Source organism: Hyperoodon ampullatus (assembly GCF_949752795.1).
Source record: "Hyperoodon ampullatus genome assembly, chromosome: 16".
NCBI classification, from domain to species: domain Eukaryota; kingdom Metazoa; phylum Chordata; class Mammalia; order Artiodactyla; family Ziphiidae; genus Hyperoodon; species Hyperoodon ampullatus.
The window spans coordinates 72,463,093-72,483,930 of NC_136929.1; the positions used below are offsets into that span (position 1 = coordinate 72,463,093).

The 20,838-nt window shown below is 43.1% G+C and overlaps 1 protein-coding gene across 1 annotated transcript; it reads left to right on the plus strand.

Moving 5' to 3' along the window:
• Positions 1-5,439: 5,439 nt before the first annotated feature.
• Positions 5,440-19,813, plus strand: SLC46A3 (solute carrier family 46 member 3; the record flags this gene model as incomplete). The annotated part of the gene is made up of 5 exons (XM_079721912.1): positions 5,440-5,628; positions 11,001-11,871; positions 13,338-13,421; positions 17,571-17,727; positions 19,729-19,813. 5 exons carry the CDS (start codon positions 5,440-5,442, stop codon positions 19,811-19,813), a joined length of 1,386 nt encoding a protein of 461 aa, XP_079578038.1.
• Positions 19,814-20,838: the final 1,025 nt, after the last annotated feature.

Sequence of the window (20,838 nt, forward strand, 5' to 3'; positions counted from 1 at the left end):
CCCAGGGCACTTGCATACCACAGAGCTTCTCCTTTATAAAATCTCCTTCTTAAACATCCAAACTGCCTTCTTAAACTCCTTCTTAAAAACTCCACTCATTTTCTGTCAGGAAAACGAAGGAGGAAAGATGGGTGGCAGCGGGGCCTGGATTCCAAGCAGGGTCCTCTCCATATCTCTGTGAGCACAGGACTATGAAACGGCAACTACGTTCCATGAAGAGTAACACAGCAACTCACTTTGGTTTTGGTTTTCTTACGGGTAAAGTTAGGGGCCCCGACTAGAGGGTTTCTATGCTTTATGAGTCTCCCTGCTTTGTGAGTCTGGTTTTAAACAGGTTGATCCAGGCTGCCCAGAAGTTCACCCTGCTTCTCCCTCCATTGCAGAACAGTTCTTTCTTCATTCTTAAGTAACTTTTCTAGATAAAGGACTCTTGATTCCCCTTCAGTCGTTGGCACCCCTCCTGTCTTATCTCAGGCCACCTGTCACAGTCCAAGAATGTCAGTTTGCCATGTGGTTGCTGATTCAACTTTAAAGCTTGTAGAACCACTTGGAAAAGAATCAACTTTGGGGCTTTTTTCCTAAAGCTTTGTAACACATATAATGATCTTTCAAGAAATTGTTTTATCAATTCCTTTTCTCATTTCTTTTTAAATAAACTTTTTTTCTGATTATAAATTAATATGTGTTTATTGTTGAAAATGTGGAGAATACAGAAAATTATACTGTCTATGGTATTTAATAACACAAAAATTGTTAGTAATCCGACCACTCAGAGATAATTGTTATTAAAATTTGGTACATTACTTTATGGCCTTTTTTCTACACATTCATATGTACACTTTTTTGTGTTTTTAACAAAAAATATGTATTTTTAACAAAATTGGGATATATGATACACTTTTTATTTCCTTTTTTTTCTTTTACTTACTGTCATAGCATGGAAATTCTTCCATGTAACTAAATATTCTGTAAAAATATAGTTTAATGGCCTTTCTAAGGAGCTGGGGATGTAGGTAGAGGACTAATCCTCTAAACGTGGCCTATGTTATGGAGTCACTTGTGCCTGAATTGCATGTACTCTGCTGACTTTAGATCCTTCCCTACTCTCACAGCCCAGTAAAAAGGGGACTGACTCCCCTTAAGGAGGAAAGTGATCACTCTGTGGGACCAAAAAAGCAAACGCCAAATTGAAGCAGAGGTCAGGTTCTTCTCCGTAACTTCTCAAACACAGTAGTACGTGTGTCTAATTAAGCAAGATTTAGCTTCCAATCCAAAGATTATTGAATACCCACCAAGTGTCAGGCCCTGTTCTAGGAGCTTTCACATATATCCTATGTCACCTGCTGTGGTAGAAAATGAAGCCACGTTTAAGTTACTACACAAATAAATCAAATTTGAGCTTCCATCCTGACTGAGAGAAGTCCACTCATCATTCTCTGAGTTTTCCCCTCCTTGCAAATTAAGACCCCCTCAAGGTGCTTACTTCATCCCAGTGAGTCAGCCTGGTTTAATATTTCTGTTGTGGAGAAAAGAAATTGAGAAGTCTGGTGTGACTGCTTAAGCTTCCAAATCCTGCTCTGGTGAGGCTGACACAGAAAACAGGAAGTCCGGCTCTCGGGTGTAAGGGTTCAAAGTCTACCCGCTGAGACAGTGCGGCACAGACTGCAGGGAGGGAGGAGAACCCAGGCTAGCAACGGTTACCCCACGCGATTGGAGACTGGGTCCCCAGTACAACTTTAGACACAGATACTTTTATTTACAGAAAATCAGTTATTTCTCTTAAGGAACCCCAAGGTCCAAGGCAGCAGATGAGGACACGGTGCCACATCATTACCCTGTTCCTGACCGGCCTTCCCCTGAGACAGGACAGGCTCTGGTGCTGGGCCTGCCATACCAGCCCCGCTCTTTTACTGCACCCCCAGCAGCACCAGCACCGGCAGCATGGTGGGTACCTTCTTGAGGGCCATTACTGTACATTTCTCAGCACTCGGCTTACTTAGGACTGTCCCAACACATCACAAGTGTTAGATTAACTTGAAACCACAAAGGGGAAGAGTCAGGATTTCTGATTTACCGGGGGAATCCTTGGGCTCTTTGCAGATTTGCCCACTTCCTCCCCAGCAACCTTCAGATTCCATTCACCAGTGGGCTGATGGCGAGACAAAGCCCCAACCTCGGCCAAGCCAAAAAATTGCTGCTCAGCCCAAATGCTCTGGACCCAGGGGCCCACTTGCCTTATAGCCACACACCTAAAAGAGGTATAAATCATGCCAGTTATATTTATGACATAAAAGCTACAGCATTTGGTGATCAAAAAGCCAGGTACAGGACTTCCCTGGTGGCACAGTGGTTAAGAATCTGCCTGCCAATGCAGGGGACACGGGTTCGAGCCCTGGTCCGGGAAGATCCCACATGCCACAGGTTCACCACAACTACTAATCCCATGCACCACAACTACTGAGGTTGCGCTCTAGAGCCTGCGAGCCACAACTACTAAGCCCATGTGCCACAACTCTTGAAGCCCGCGCGCCTAGAGCCTGTGCTCCGCAACAAGAGAAGCCACCACAAGGAGAAGCCAATGCACCTCGACGAAGAGTAGCCCCTGCTCTCCGCAACTAGAGAAAGTCCGCACGCAGCAACGAAGACCCAACGCAGCCAAAAAAAACCCAGTTATGATTCCCAGGTCTCTGACTTTGCTGACTGGACAGGTGATGTCATTAGTTTAAACAGGGATTTCAGGAGGGAATTGGATTTATAAGGAAGATGGTATATGTTTTGGACATTTTAAAGTGTGCAGTGGCTTTTTAAAATACTTGGGTGGAAGCTCTGGGTGTCAAGTTCAAGAGAACTGGGTGAACCTGAGATTTGGGAGTGATGGGTATATTGGTGGTTGATCACAAGTGTGGATGTGATTGACAGGACAGAAGAGGAGCTGGGATGGAACCTGAGAAACAGTACCCTTGGAGAAGCAAACCCACCGAGGAAACTAAGGAGCTCTCAGGGTAACAGAAAGATCGAGTTGTGTCATGGAACCCAAAGGGAGATAATATTTCAAGAAGGAGGAGTTTGTTCAATGCCATCCAAGGCAACAGAGGTCAAGAAAGACAAGCATTGAAGTTAGGTTATGAATTTCTCAGATAGATAAGACCTATCCAGGTCTGTTTTGGCATATTATTGACCAAGGTCATATGATCAGATTATATTGTCTTTCAACAACTTGTGCTTGGAGTTGTATGATTAAACTCTTACGAGCACAGTATTGACAATCACCTACTAAGCAGTCATTGCTTAGTGTAACTAAGATCTTTTCACCACATCTTACTTTGCTGATTTTATCAGAAGCTTAAAAGCCACTTTCTTCTTGAAACTAACAAAATCTAGTAGCTACTATATTCTGTTTTGGCTTTGCCACTTGAATATGGCACTGCCTGGTACAGCACAGGTTCTTTTGAGATCAGTGTGTCTATTCATGCGTCAGGTGGTAACTCAATTCTCTCACACTTTTTACTGGAATACCATGAAAACATTTTGAACATGATATGACATCCTTGGTCTTCATTTAGCTTGGGTGTATCGTTTATATATTTAGTCCACCTCTTTTCTCTTTACTCTGACATTGCTAAAGTACTTCTACTTGGAGCCTATGTGATCATAAGTGGAAATACAAATACAGGTGACATCAAGTGCCAGTACTTGATTATAAGACAATTCAGAATATGCTTACGTTAAAATCTCTAGGTCATTAAACTGAAAACATAAAATTTCAAAATTCTCCTGGAGACCTCTGCCCTGGAAAATACAGCTTTTGATCCCGTGGTTCCCTGTGAATGCATTCCTCCCCGTTACAAGAAGTACTAAATCCAGCTCGTTCATCTTCAGGTGTGTTCCTGGTGGGCTTGCTGGGGGGAATGTACTGTCCCTCCTTTGCTCCGGGGATGTGCTGTATGCACACCTCGAGGGTTTCATCACAACGATCCGGTAAGGCTGTTAATGCCCACCTGACAGATAGAGAAATGGACGTTCATAGAGATGAAATAATTAGCCCAAGGTTGCATCACCAAGAAGAGCCAGCGACCACATTCCAGACCCCGGCTAACGCTACCAGAAGCACTCTCCCCCGCACCCTCCACGGGCGCCCCTACCCGGTCCCCCTCTTCTGCGTTTCTCTGAGCACTTGCCTGGCCCGCACGGATGCTACAGTAGCCTGCCTCCCAAAATGTTACTTCTGCAATAAATCTCCTGTGTGCTTCCGTGAGAAGCGGTATTCGGACCCAGAAAAGCTCTCTAACCTCAGAGTCCTTGCACGAGCCCGGGGCTGCCGCCTGCGGCGGCCCCACCGGGGCCTCCGGGGGCGGGCGCTCGGGAGCGACGTCGGAGCGGACCAATCCCCGCGGGGGTGCCGGCCAAGGGGCCCAGTCGCAGGAAAGCAGGACAGCGACCGCCCAGGCGGCGGGGGGCCAGCACCCCCGAGGCCCGTCTCCCGGGCCGGAGGCGATGCTCGGCTGGCGCGGCTGAGTCACCGCGAGGGCAGGCCGGGCCGCGGACCCAGCGACAGCCCGCCGACGGCTCAGGGAGCAGCTGCCCGGCGCACGGGCCCCGCGGGAGCTCGCCGGGCGGAGCCCGCAGGGCCACGCAGGAGCTGAGCGAGGGCTGCGCGGTGAACTGTCACCGTTGTCACTCTGGACGCGGAAGTGCGCTTTCCTATTTTGCTTTAAAATCAGGGCTTGCGGTCTCCCGACCTGTGCATCTGGTCGAATTCAGCGGCAATTCCCCTTCCCATCCCAGCGGCGCAGACCCAGCCTCCGTGCGCGCTTGCTGCCCAGGAGGCACCGCGGACGCAGGGCAGCCCCTGAAAGGAGACAGCCCCCGAGACTCCGGCCCCGAAAACGGTCAGACCCGCGCCTAGCTCGGCAGGAAGACTGTGACCGTGGGGTGAGTTAAAACAACATAAACAAACCCTTACGATTGGAAGCTGCTTTTTAAAGGCCCCCTTCCTGTCTGCTGTCCACAAGCAGCAAAATCAATAATAAACAATTACGTAATTGTCATGTCCCCAGAGCAACCTCACTGTTTCCCTTATGAAAACCAGCTGGCAGCATTCAGTGTGGGAGTTGTAGTGTGACCACTGGATAGCCAAAGTGGTAGACAGCTTATTAAGACTATCTTAAAGAATCATCTCAAGGGCGGGTTGAGTCCTTAAAGGTCCAGCTCTTAAAAATGGTTAAGTATGACAGTCTCAGGTTTACGGAGTACCCTGTTCCTAAGTGAAAGTTATTTTCTTAGGAAGTGCTTACTGCTTTCTGTTCCCTAGTTTGCTTGTTTACGCCACAAAATTCCCCTAACTTCCCCATCGTTGAAAATCTAGCCTCTCAGATAAGAGTGTAACTGATTCTCTCTCCTTTTCTTCTTAATAGAATTTCAGCTACCTACCCAAGCAAGATGAAGATTCCATTTGTGGAACCCGCCATTTGCCTTAGTGTATTTGCTATGACTTTGACTGCTCCACTGACAACACAGTATGTGTACAGGAGAATATGGGAGGAAACAGGCAACTACAGCATTGCACCCGATAGCAATGTTTCTGAGTGTGCAAAAAACAAAAGCAGCCCAATTTTCACATTCCAGGAGGTAAGAAATTAAAATATTCCTAACATGTATTAAACAGGGAATGTGCAACAGGATTTTAAAGGAAAGAGGATAGTGCACTCCTCATACATTGATCTCTTTAAGGGTCACCCTAAAACCCCAAAGTCCCAAACCAAAAGCCTTTATTCTCCTTTCTGTCTGAAGCTTCCTGACACCTTTAATCGGCCTCTTCTACTTAAAACCCCCTCCTTCTTCTGTGACACTGGCTCTTCTCCTTTGTCTCAGAAAATGTCAGGGCAGTCTCATCTCCTCCGTGGTTGTCTCCTTTCTTCTTCCCCACGGAAAGCCTGAAAGTTGGGACAGGGCAGGCTGGAATGGTACTTGGTGGCCAGGGGTGGGGTGAAGCGTGGGTCCTGCCTTTCCCTTGCCCGCTTCCTCCCTACCCGCTTCCGCTTCACGGGCATGACCCAGTTTTCAGTTACCCCAGAAAGTGGCCCATCCCTGAGGACTGTGGGCCCGGGGCCAGGGTCTGTCATGGGGTGAGGGTGGCATTTGTCATCCATCGTTCGGTGGTATCAAATCAGTTTGACCCCCCAGCGCTGAGGAGGACCTGTGTGAGGATATGGGGGTGGGGAGCACCCACTTGCGCTCTGAGGACACGGAACATGTTCAGCCAGATGCTCCAGAGCCTTTCCTTCCCCACGTCCAGCCTCCTCCCCAGGAGGTACGTCGCCAGTCTCCATTCCCTTAGGCGGTCTCTAACAGTCTACCAGTGTCCAAATGCAAAGGAGAGCGAGCATCCAGATTTGGAAATTCCCCCCCCACACACACCAATGCCTGAAGAACCACCACACTTGTAAACTTTGAACTCTTCCCCTTGGGAATATTCTGTGATGGCAAAAGAGTGGTGCTGCTTCCCCAGTCAAAAGATGAAAAGAGTCTAAGGGACTCTGAGTCAGCTGCACCCATGGAAAAAAGAACAGATTATTTCTGAACAGCCATGCAGATATCAAGGTTCTGGCCTACAGTGAGGTCATAAAAACAGAAGGGCCGACAAGGGGCTCTCCTCTTGGTTTTGTCTCCCTTTAAAAATGTTTCCTGTTACATGTATATAATCTCCAGGGAGTAAGAAGGTTCCAGAGGCTCATCAGTTTCTGCATTTCGTTCTGTGAGTTCCTTCACCAGCCCCCTGGGAGCAGTGGGAGGGACAGAGGAGAGGACTTGAGTGTCTGGAAAGGTCGGCTGTCCTCACCCTCTAGGGTGACGGGAGACGGGCCTTGGTCCAGCCGCTTTGGTGACCTCTGTGACTGTGCAGGTGATGAGTATTGGCCCCGCTCCCTGCCTAACCCAGCTGCTGAAAGCCCCCCACTGCCCAGAGCAGGGGTCTCATTTTGAAGATTTTTGCCAAATGTTTTCATCGATTGACTGCTCTTTCACTGGATTAATGTTCAAGAGAACATACCGCCCTAGATCCTTGCCTTACAGTCGGTGCACTAGAGCTACAGGTGCTTCTTCTCAGATTGGGGAACTAGAAACCATCCCACCCGCAACTGGGACAGGGCGTGGCGACCCACTCACCACTCGCTCCTTAGGACAGAGCAACACTTCCTTCTGGCCCCTTCCCTGGATCCTGTCCCTGCTTCTCAGAGAATATTCTGCCCCCTTTAAATCCAAGAACAATGCTCCCTGTTCTGTGAGCTTCCACTTAGAGATCTGTGGACTGTTCTTGTAACCCTAAAAATAAGAGATGTCATAGCACAGGGTCAGCCCCTGATAAAATAAATAAATGATTTTTTCAGCTCAGATTTTTCTTGCCGCTCTCCCAAAAGATCAATTGTGTGTAAGAATACAATATGTTGAACCTCTGTTATGCCGTTTTTATTTAACCTTCTCACATAACAAATATACACACTTACATATGTATTGGTATGCAAGATAGTATTATGAATTTCAGGGTACAAATATAAGAATAATTGGAGAATTTCACTTATATTTAACATTTTGAAAGTCTATTTGGATGAAAGTCATATTTTTCACTCCATCTGGGGTTAAGGTATATATAACATATATATTCATATGGATATTGATCTAACCTATCTTTCAAATCTTCAAGTTTTCTGAGCCCTGTGACTGTAAGTACAACTACATACTTCTCTTGGGCGATGAGATTAATCTCTAAAAGGCCTCTTAACAAATTGGCAAGGCTGTGGAAGGAACTCTTGGCGAAGGGCAGAGAGTAGGGAATTCTGGGATGTCTATTGACTTTTGTGGAGGAAGGAATTTTTAAGCCCCTTACCGCCCTCTCCTTCCCTTGTAAATGATCGGTTTTGAAGTGTTACACCGGCCATTGTGGCCTGTTCTCTTCAGGCACCTTTCAAGATAGGGACTCTGCTGCTGGAGGGGACAACTTCGGGTTACCCAACAGATCATGAAGTTGTTCTTGCTCAGGAATTTATTTATAAACCTTTTAATAACACAATCCCTGGTTACCAGCAGATAAGGAATACCTTCTGCTCAACTGGAATTAATATATGCCTTTTAGCCTATGAAATTGTGGCTTCCTTAAAATTGATAGCACTTTCCTTAGTTTATCCCCGTCTCAGTACCTTGTCATTCTGTTCAATCTTGTATAGGAAATAGCTTTTTTTTTCACTCTGATTTCTCCCATCTACCCTAATATAACACATAACACATAATTATAATTCTCCAGAGTTTATAATGTTCAAACACAATTTCTTCTGTCTCAACATTGCTTTATGGTTGAAATATGCTTTGAGTTTGCTAAGATCTGAATTTCACAACATGGGTTGCAGATGAGGCGAGTAGTCAGTGTAACAGACTGGGCTAGGGTGACAGTAGGAAAAAAGGAGAGGACAGGACTTAGGTGGAGGCGTGGAAATGGGAGGAGGAACCCAAAACTGGAACATCTTGCTGAGGAGTTGATTAAACGATAACTGTTTCATTTATTTGTTTATTCAATAAATACCTACTTGATGGCTTCTATATCTGTAGGAGATACGAAGATGTGCTCAAAAGACCTAACCTAGTAAAAATGAAACAGCACTGACTGTACGAGGGCCCTGTGTGGAGCACCTTATGTTGACTTTAATTTTAAGTCTCCTGACAGCCTGCAAGATTGGGACTGTTGACATTCCCTCTGGTCAGATGAAGAAGCTACAGAGATAAGTAATTTGGTCAGGATCACACATAGCACGCGAGTTACAGAGGCCTATTTTACTTGATGGTTTCTTCATTTAATCAATCTGTCTATTGAGTACCTACCCTCCCTGGAAGCCCTGTTCTTGGAGCTGATGATACTATGGTGAAGAGGACAGGTTTCACCCCACCCAGGAGCTTAGGTTGTAGGAGGGAAGTCACACAGTGCACAGATCGAATAAAATATAATCTCCTGTCAAGGAGCCTGTGAGTCTCTAAGGAAAAAAACAACAAGGATAAGGGGCTGGAGCGTTGGGTGGGGATTAGTGGGGTTGCTTTGGATTGAGTGGTGGTCAGGGAAGGCCCTTCTGAGGAAGTGGCTTTGAACTGAGGAAGTGAGCTGTGCGACGATCAGGCAGAGGGAACAGCAAGTGGCATGGAGGTTTGTGGGGTGGCTTGTCGGCCTAGAGGAGTGAGGAAGGGGAGATGAATCAGAGGCGCCGTGTGACGTGGGGTCGCCCCCCCGCCGTGGCAAGGAGTTTGCATTTATTCCAGTGTAAGGAAAGCCACTGGGGGTTTGACAGAGGAGTGACACAAGCTGATGTGTGTTTTTAAAGACCACTCAAACTGTGGTGTACAGAACTGACTGTATTTGAATCCAGATTCCTCTGACTCCAGAGCTCAAGCTCTTAATCAATACACAAAAAAGTACAGCTGGGGAATGATAACTGTTCTATGAGAAGGTTCAGAAAAAGGAGTGATGACCCCTGTTTGGGAATTTCAGGGAAATCTAAGTGGGACCTGACTATGGACTGTGCCTGGAACATAGACTGTATCTGGGAGGGGAGTGGGGATAACGCTGAAGATGAGATCAGGCCACGTCTCGGGGGCCTTAAATAGCAGGCTAAGGAGTGTGGACTTTCCCAGGCAGTGGGGAGACACTGCAGCTTCTGAGCAGGTGAGAGACGTGCCGACAGTGTGCTGTGGTGCCCAGCAGCAGTGTCTGGGATCTGCAAAGTGGTAAGACTGACATTATATTCTGAATTGAATGAAGAGACCGGTTAGATGCCAGGGTGGTCCAGGTGAAAACCAATGGGAGTTGTCATCCAAGTGGCAACTATGGGACCATCAAGAAGGTAAAGTGAGAAATTTTAGGGGGACAGGATAGATTGTGTTGGGGGGCATGGACGAAGGGAAAGGCTAGAAGCAAAGATGACTGAAGTTTTGGGTTTGAGTGACCAGAACATTTCCTGGCAACATGGAATGGCCTGAATTATATAAATATATAAAAATAAAAATAGGCTCACTATTTTAAAAAACCCTTAATTCTGTATCTGATATTTTTGTGGTTCATCATATTTTTGTGATATTTTTGTGGTTTTTAAGGTACTTTCTAAATATTACGTGAATAAATCTTTTTTAAAATGAGTTTAGTAATCCCCATTATAAAAACGGCACATATCCTTTAATATAAAGTTTGGAAAATACAGAGGAGTGGCAAGAAGAAAATGCTTTTAAATCACCCCAATTCTTCCCATCAAATACCTAGTGTAACGATTGTTACATCTGCCAATCCACGTGTACGTAGTTGTTTTGGGCCTCAGGAAAGTTGAGTTTAGCTCACTCCTTAGTTCATGGCACGCTACCATCTTTAGTCAATGCAAAGCTCCTCTTTGAGTTTTAGTAAATAAATAAATTAATAATAATAAATAAATAAACTTAATTTTTAGTAAATAAAGGAATATTTGTGGAGACACGTGAAAAGGACAACTGAGCTCTATCTAAATAAAGGTCTATCAGATACGATGTTTACATGTGATATTCATTCCCCTTTAGAGTAGACAGAAAGGTGTATCATGGGAAAGGTACCGTTCTTGCTTTAGAACAGTGGTCATGATGTCTTAGTGCTAACTGTTCACAGAAGAAAGAGAAGTCATTACATGACCAGTCCCCGAGGCCTTGGGTTCTGTGGATCCTCTGTATAAGTCAGACATACACCAGTACACACACTTTGATTTTTATGGATTAATGTCTCCACTGTGGTACTTGAATACTGTGACTGAGCACTGATGGTTGTATCACCTCTTGATACTTGCTTTGTGAACTGGATGAAGATTTAAGCTATATCAAACCCCTGTACTAGAGATTCCCCATCCCTGACCTACTGGCAATATCAAGAAAAAGTATGTACCAGGGTATTTTTAGGCATATTGTATAAGCCTCTGTAAACACTTTGTCTTCTTTTTATTTCTTTGCAGGAAGTTCAGAAAAAAGTGTCTCTTTTTAACCTGCAGATGGACATAAGTGGGTTAATTCCTGGTCTCGTGTCTACATTCATGCTTCTGTCTCATAGTGACCACGGAGGACGGAAGTTCCCTTTGATTCTGTCTTCTATTGGTGCTCTTGCAAACAGTGCTTGGCTCTGTTTGCTTTCCTATTTTGCCTTTCCAATCCAGCTTTTGATTGCATCTACCTTTTTGGGTGCACTTTGTGGCAATTACACCACACTTCTGGGAGCCTCTTTTGCCTACATAGTTGATCAATGTAAAGAAAAGAAACAAAGAACAATTCGAATAGCTATAATTGACTTCCTGCTTGGAATTGTCACTGGATTAACAGGATTGTCTTCTGGCTATTTTATTAGAGAACTAGGTTTTGTGTGGTCGTTTTTAATTGCTACTATGGCTCTTGCTGTTAACTTGATTTATATTTTATTCTTTCTTGAGGATTCGATGAAAGAGCCTTCATCTCAGAATGTTTCTATATCATGGACTGAGGGCTTTAAAAACTTATTTTACCGAACTTACATGCTTTTTAAAAATAATTCTGGTGAGCAACGATCTTTGCTCTGTTTGTTGCTTTTTACAATGATCACTTATTTTTTCGTGACAGTTGGCATTTCCCCCATTTTTATCCTTTATGAATTGGATTCACCACTCTGCTGGGATGAAGTTTTAATAGGTTATGGATCAGCTTTGGGTAGTGTCTCTTTTTTCAGTAGTTTCCTAGGAATATGGCTTTTTTCTTATTGTATGGAAGATATTCACATGGCCTTCATTGGAATTTTTACCACCATGGTAGGAATGGCTATGACTGCTTTTGCCAGAACAACATTGATGATGTTTTTAGGTAAGTTACAAATGTAGCCTAGAACTGTGTATTGATGTTTACGTAAAATGAATTTAGTCTGTTGGGTGAGAAACTTTAATATAAAATTTTCTATTTAATGCATTTTAGTTCAAGTAAAGGTAATTTGTTTAAAGCCAGTTTGCCAGAAGCTGAAAACCAACTGACTTTAAAGAAAAAAAAAAAAAGTTGAATAACCCCAATTTTCCAAATTTGCATATTTGCCAAAAAATTGTTTTGAGGAACATTCTTCTTGTGAATCAGTCCTTCAAAATAGCATTCACCAACTTGAATATTTCTTAAAATGATGCTAAGAAGGCTACAATTTTAAGACAACTGTGTAAAGTATACTCAAAAGATACATTAAAAAATTCATGGAATATATTCAAGAAGATTTTGCAAATTGATCTTTCAGCAAATTGGTCATTTCATGAATTGGCTTTTGATGAATCACTTTCTGGCAAATAGGACAGCTTCCTTAACTAGGGCTTGAGTGAGATACTGTGTTTGAAAGGGTTAAAGGATCTGTTAAAGTGGGACCTCAAGAGAGATCCAATTTAGTCTTTTTCTACAAAGGCAGTGTTAACCTCTTGCTACCTTGCAGGGAAGCAGGGTAACCAAACAGAATTGGGCTTAATTTCCATCTACAGTGCTAGGTGACCTTGGGCAAGTTACTGAACTACTCTGAGCCCTTGTTTTTTCATCTATAAAATGGGCATAGTGGTACCTAATTCAGAGGGTTATAACGAATATTAGAAGAGATAACTGTAAATCACTTAGCGCAATGCCGAGGGTTCAGTAAATGCCAGTTCTCCCTCCCTGCTTCCCTTGGAGTTGCCAACGCCAAGTAAGTTAATATATGTGAAAACATGTTGAAAACTTTAAAGTGGTCTGCAAATGTAATATCTTACCATTCTGTCATATAACTAAAAATGCTACTATTAAGGGTCAATTTAAGAGCAGAGGCAACTTGTGTTCGTGAAATTATTCAGCCACAAAGATGAACAAGCAAGAAGATAAGAAACCAATTTACCAATAAGTAGATCAATATGATAAAAGAATTTTAACAATGAGAATGCCAAGTCTGAAAGAGCAAAAACAGAAAACAAAAAATTTATCAACAGTCGCAACCTGCTAAACATGACGTTACTATAATAACTAGGGAAACAGATCAATTTCAAGTGGCAGATTATATAGATCTGGACCTGTAACTTCCATGAACTCTTGTTCTCTGCACTAGAATAAGAATTTAAGAGTAAACTTAAACTTGAGAGTAATCTTAAACTGACCTGTCTATAGTCTATCTTAATTCATTAAACAGAATTCTACCATTAATTAATTCAGCCGTTAGATGCAATGAGTTAAGATGCTTAAAGAAAATGAAGTATTTAGAGATTAAGTGTTCCACCTTTAAAACGGACCCTTAGTTTTCTGATTCAGCCAGTAATTTCTGACTATTCCTCTCACAGTCAGGCTGCCATTCCTTTTCACTGTTGTGCCACTCTCTGTTCTACGGTCCATGATATCAAAAGTGGTTCGTTCTACTGAACAAGGTGAGTTTAATTTGCTTAAGGAACAGAATGAATCTATGATCTGTACCAACTCATATCTGTGTACAATCAGTGTTTGATTCTTCAGGATATTCTACAACCCTTTCTCTGCACAGAACTCCTTTTGAATTGGTAAGGTCTGTGTTAGGAAGAGCTTATATTCAAGCAAGGGAGCCCCTGCCCGGGGCCTGGTGCTTTAGAGGGCTTTCTCTGGAGCTGCCCCACCCCAAGGGGAGAGGGGACCTCAGGGCCAGGCTATATGCCCCCTGGGAGCCCACAACACTCCCCGCTTCTAGGCTACACTCTGGGTACGTGGGTCCCCGTAACTCCCAGCTGAACAGCTCATATCCAGTGAATGCCTTGATGATCCTCTTCCTCAGACCCATTCTCCTGAGGGTAGACTGTGACCCCAATGTGCTCTCCTATACACCAAAGGGGTAGCCAAAGGGTGACTCTTTACAGGAGGGTCTGGCCCAAGCTTGGAATTGCAGGGCGGGGTGTCTACACCCACGTGTAAATGACCCTTTCTGAGCAGAACAGGAGGTAGAATACAATGTGGGTGGCTGCAGTCTGCAGGCTGGGTGGGGACTGGGGGGTGAGGGCCAGCTCTCCCAGCGCTGTCATGTTCCACATGGAACTCTACAACGTCTGAGAACTCTAAGTTTGTGTCTGACCTCCAAATCGTTAGGAAGGTATTTCCTCAGAGCAGGGAGACAGAACAGACCTTAGTTAACAGTCTGTTAGTCAGAATTATAACTTTCTGTTTTTGGCTGTGCCACACGTCTTACAAGATCTCAGTTCCCCGACCAGGGATTGAACCCAAGCCACATCAGTGAAGGCCCAGAATCCTAACCACTAGGCCACCACGGAACTCCCAGAATTAGAACTTTCAAATACTTAGAACTTGGAGGCCTCTAATTGTATTCTTACGCTGGATCCCACAAATGTTAGAGCTGGGCCTGAGTCAGAGTCCTAGAGAAAACAGCCTCCCACTCAGCTGGTTCAGTCAAGAGACTTCAGGGAGGGGCAGCGCAGAGGAGAGGACGGCCCACGGAGGGAGGGAACAGAGGAGAACCCGCACAGCCTTCTCCTCCTGGACCCCACGACCAAGTCCAAGGAGGTCCAAGTCATAGGATCGGTGGGGTCAGCCTCCCGAGCACAGAGCAGGGCACAGAAGATCAAACAGCTGAGGGGGAGGGCAGAGAATAACCAGTACAGAAGGAAAACAAAAATTAAATCTCTAGTTAGAACCGGGGACTTGTTAGATACTAGGCATATGTGGTTGACCTCCTTTTCCTTTGATCATACGAATATTATGAGACCTTGGAGCTTTCTTTTGTTCCATGTCTTAGCCTGGTGCAAATGTTCATATCAATTGTTTATGAATAATTCATAATTATGCTATTGTACTTATGGCACTTTAGTCAACACTGGAGAAGACTGCATAATTCAACAAGGTTGAAAATACATTTCTTGATTCTTTTCCACTCATAAGATGTAGCTATATATTCACACAGCTGTTTATAGATTGTGTGATGAGGATTAATTGGAAAACCACTTAGGAATATAAAAACTACAGTATGTAAAAACCTACCTGCTTCCTTGAATTATGCAACGGTTTCTTAGATACGACACCAAAAGCACAACAAAAAAAGAAAAAATAGATAAATTAGACTTTATCAAAATTAAAAACTGTTATGCTTCAAAGGACACCATCAAGAAAGTGAAAAGACAGCCCACTGAATGGGAGACTGTATTTGCAAATCATACGTCTGATAAGGAACTTGTATCCAAAATATATAAAAACTATTAAAACTCAGCAATAAAAAGACAACCCAATTAAAAAATGGGCAAAGGATTTGAATTGACATCTCCCCAAAGAAGATGTACAAATGGCCAACAGACACATGAAAAAGTGCTCAACATCATTAGGCATCAGGGAAAGGCAAATCAAAACCACAATGAGACCCACTAGGATGGCCAAGATGAAAAAGATAGACCATAAGAAGTGTTGATGAGCATGTGGAGAAACTGGAACCCTCATACACTGCTGGTGGGAATGTAAAATGATGCAGCCATTTTACCAAACAGTTTGGTAGCTCCTCATAAAGTTAAACAGAGCTACCTTATGACTCAGCAATTCCATTCCTAGGTATATACTGAAGAGAAATGAAAACATGTCCACACAAAATCTTGTACACACATGTTCACAGCAGCATTATCTGTAATAGTCAAGAAGCATAAGCAATGCAAATGTCCATGAACTGATGAATAAACAAAATGAGGTGTGTCTGTCCAACGGAATATAATTTCACACTAAAAAGAAATGAAGTAATAAGTTGTGCTGCTCAGGGAAGTTCAGCAACAAGTTAGAGCTACTTCACGAGATGGTTGTCAGAACACAGCACGGCCTGACCGAGTTCCCAACAAGAAAGGACTCAAGCGGCTGCATAATAGGATTAGCACCATACCACCTGTCCCCGGCTGTAGCAAGGGATCAGAAATAAAATGAAACAATAACGTAGATACATAACTAGGAGAACTTCTTTCCAATTAAACTAACTTCCTCTATTGTCATAAATCATAGAGGCAGTAAGTCCATATGCTACTTGATGACTGGTAATTGCCCTTGAATGAAGCTTTTATTCATTCATTTGACAAATATATATTAAATGTCTACCAGGTGCCAGCACAGCTACGCCCTGGGGACACAGCAGTGAAAAAAGCATATGTGCCCTTGACATTGACAGAACTTTCATTTTGGTCAAAAGAAGACACATCTCTGATAACCCAGCATTCTGCAGAGAGATGTTTGTTTTATGAACATGTGTCCTGTTGTTCAGTGAAGACTCTGAAGCGCAGTGTATGAGAATATGTTTAATAAAGTGAAAGTTTAAATAGATAAAAATCAATACACAGTCTAAAAGATCAAGACCGTGGGGAAAGTTAGAGTCTAGACGTGTAAACTATAACCAAGCTGGGTCCTCAAGCTTGCCCTTTTCCTTCCTATCAGTCCAATCAAACACAATTATTTACAGGATTTGCACTGTCTGTAAGAAAAATATATTACAATTCGTCATGGAAAAGTAAACTCGGCAAAGTAGGGAACAAGCAATGGCTTAAGAAGAGTCTGCAGAAACTACGTAGGAACTTATGCCACGGAAGCCACAGAGAGCTGAGAACAGCCACATTTGTAGTGATACAGGATTTGACAAAGAGGAAAAAACACATCAAGATGACCAGTTGTCTTTCGGAAGTTTCACTCTTCAGTCAGTATGGTCTTGGATTCCAGACTAAACTCAGAACTTGTAGAATAATGACCATTTCTCCGATTGTGAGCTTGGGCCGACCATGCAGCCATTTCAGGCTTCTTGAGCAATGCTCCATGGCCTGCCCTTTCCCACACTCAGCGTGTGGCAAGCGGGAAGGACAGCAGAGTCCCCTCAGAGGGGAGCCAGTTGTAAGCACGTAAGACAGAAAAATATGTTTTAAAGAATCACTCAATGTCAGACTATGGCATAACCTTCACTACAGCACTGGGCACTTACGTAGTTACTTGATGAGTCACACAGGAATCTTGTGTGACTGAACTTCTTGTTACTCTGGAGGAAGAGATCAAATTCAAATTGCAGAATGTATGGTAAGAAGATTATCTCTCCGCCTTGCCTGTCACTCTCTCGCCAGATCTGACTTGACCTTTCAGAGGGCCGGTGGGTGGGACGTTGCTTGCCTGGGAGCCATCCTGCCCCTGCAGGTGTGTCCCAAGATTAGCGCAGGGACTGAGAGTGGAAGGTGGCACCGCGAACCTCAGGGGCAGGTGGGGCTGCGTTTTAGGCTGTAGCAGGGACAGGAGATGCGGCAGATTCCACACGCCTCAGCTTCCAGTGCCTTTTAGCTTTGCCGCACGGACCCTGGAAGTACTGATTCCAGCTCCTCTCACACCAGGTCCAGGGAGAACTCCTGAGCTCCGTTTCTTCACCCACAAAACGGGTGACTGCCTTCTCAGGTATTTTGAGGGAGTAGCTTTCCTTCACCAAGCAGTGCCCCCAGGTCTGCACTTTTCACTGAGTAGCCGTTTTCTGCATTATTTTTGTCTGTTGTTTTGTAACTCAGCCTTTTCTCTCTCTCCCTCCACACCCTGACCCCAAACAGGCACCATGTTCGCTTGTCTCGCTTTCTTAGAAACACTTGGCGGAATCACTGCAGTTTCTACTTTCAACGGAATTTATTCAGCCACCGTTGCTTGGTACAAAGGCTTCGTCTTTCTGCTCTCCGCTGTTTTATTACTAATTCCAGCCATCAGTCTATGGTATGTCATTACTTTTTATCCTTTTATCAAAGGACAGATGGATTGAATTCCCTGACCTCACCAGTACAATTACATAGGTCTGTTGAAGTTTTGCCTCGGAGTGTACTTTTCTCAAGAACTTTTAGACATGAAGACATCTGTCAATAATTTTGGAGACTTAGAAAGAGACAGTGGTGTGGCCAACAAGGACTAAGAGAAGGAAACACTGGGTTAGACAGAGACTCTGAGAAGTTACCCCCTTATCTTTAAATATGAACAACTGATGAATTTAGTGTCTAAGAATATATATGTATAATCAGTACATATATATTGATATGTATATTCAATACACCTATATTCTATGAATATGTATATACATATATATACATTCAAACAATGATTTCCTACAGTATAATATCCCCTGAAGGTCAAAGATTACTCTAAGAAGATATACTTTAATACAGATTCTTGGGTAAATGACAAGAGCAGATAGCATACACTGGATATTAAGAATTCTCTTTCCTTTACAGAGAGTTGGCTTATTTGATGATTTCCTTTTCAAATGTAAATATCCAAGTAAATACAAACTACAAAATTCTATTTGTGAATAGTACATAGAATGAAAAGACCAGAGGCATAAACTTACAAGAAATATGTATTCTCCCTCTCCCTTTCAATGAACAAAATGTGTAAGCCAACTAGATAAGTGGTTGTGAAAACGCACAAGCAAATATATTTGACACATTCTCTGGGGCCCAAGCATTGAGCTAAGAGCTCATTAACCTGCCTCTGCTGGGCTTGCCCATTTCACACGGCTGCCGCAGAGCAGGGTGATGGGGATGGGTAGAAGGTGGGGCACAGGGTCTGACATCTGCCTTCCCCTAAGCACTGTGGGCTGTGGCTGTGAGGGAGGGAGGACAGAATCTATCCACACAGGCTTTAAACTCTGCCATGGCTGTGAACTCCTTAAAGGGCTGGCCTGCGTCTTATTCAGAGTAGGACCTCGGTACATACTGTCTCAGTGGGATGCTGATACCTAGATCCGTGTTAGATGGACTACAATAGTATTTACAGTTCCTCTGTAACTGTGATGAAAAGCTATTTTTACTAGGTATCTTTTTAGAAGGAGACTATCACCTATTGAATTGGCAAAATTAAAACTCCATGCTTTGCTAGTGAGCACATGATGAGACCATCAGCCTTATACTCCGCTGGGAGTAGTGTTATTCGGCATTATCATTCTTGGAAAGCAATTCATGAACATGTATCAGAAGTTTCCCCAAAAAATTCATGGTATTTGAACCAGTGATCCCATTTAGAATCCTATCCTGAGGAAATGATCAGAAATGTCAAAATTTTATATATAAAGAAGTTCATTATGGCAAAAAATATTTTAATGACCAAAATGGCCAACGACAGGAAATGGTTAAGTAAATGATGGTGCATCCATATCATGAAAAATGACTTTAATAAGAACTGTATTACATGGGAAGTAGAATAATGGATCATTTTAATTTTATTCTTCATATATTTATAAATATTCTGTATGAACACATATAACTTTTATAATTGGAAAAATTAGTGCAGAGAGATCAAAGGTCATTATGCTTTTAATAATGCATCTAGTGTAACTGTAGTTGGTCTTCTGAGATTTTTTTTTAATCTGTTCAATATTTTTAAAATTAAAATTACATGCTATTTTCATTATTTCCTGATGTCTTCTATCCTAGCTTCAGTTATAGGTATTAAACATGAACTTCAGTAATAGCTTTAGTTACAACTATTTTATGTGGACTATGCAGAGTAGACAATGGGACAGGTGGACACTGTAGGGATCTGGAAGGGGAAGAACTCATGTAGATTCTTTTATTTTCAGAAAGCTACGCATAACAAGCCTGTTAAATTCAAAATACCAGTATCCTCCTTCCTTGTATAATTTATTAACAGCCATGTAACCAGGGAAAAGATGGAATACAGATTATTTATGAACTGCCTTAATCGATGTCTTATTTGCTTTGGCAGTGCTGTCAAGTGCATCAGCAGGAATGCGGGAAGCTATGTCCTTCTTATACAAGAAGAATCCAGCGAAGACACTTCAGACAGATGATTAATTGTGATTAAAAAAAAATCCAAATGCTCATATCATGTACCCTTGACTTCTGAAGGATATAAACTAGCTCCACAATCAGCACTTCATGAATAATCAAGGCTGCAAGTCCTTTCTTCTAAACAGTCAGAGAAATAGTTGCTGCTCTAGCTTCTTACAGCACCGTGCGCTTTGAGCACTTTATGAAGATCATGTGACATATTCCCAGTAGATAAAAGAACAGATCTCAAGACACCTCCCACTTTGGGATTTACAAAAGAAACTGAAACTTATCGGTATAAGATGGGACTAAGAAATCTGATACAATCAAAAGCAATAATCCCCCTGATATACTCCAGTCTCTCACATTAAGACAAGGAAGAACTCTTTGTCTGCCTCAGTTTCTTCATCTGCAAAATGACTTTTTGACCCCCTCAAAGATTTTGAAGGCATAACTGTTGAAAATTATGATGAGTCAGTCGCTTATAGGAAAATGATAGAAGTTTCAAGTATTCATAATATAATTTTCTTCTACTTGGGTAATGCTTTGTTTTTTAGAGCCCATCAAGGTGTTAGTGATAGTCAAAGCTCTCAGTAGCTGCAATATCCTTCAAAGGGAAGCACTTTAATGAATACGTTTTCACTTTTCCTAATATGTTTCATCAGTGACAGGCATGATAATATTTCCATAAGTAACACAGGGGTGACTGAAAAAAAAGATTACAAGTAGTTCCTAAAGAAATGTAAAAACTGAGTAAACAGGCAATCATGATGTAAAGTAACTAGTATTTATAGAGTCAATATTCATTCCTTCTTTCTGTCAAAGGGTATCCATCTCTTACTGCCTTATACTCATCTTGGGACCACCATGGTCCCTGAAAACACCGCATCCTCTCCTGCCTCCTGTCTGCACACAGGGTTCCATTGGGCCTTCTTCCCTCCCTACGTTGAAACTTTTAAGTCTCAGCCAAGGCATAGCTTCCGCTTCCTCCGTGTCCCTTCCGGACATTTCTACCCTCACCTCCTGCCCACCTCCACCCCCCATG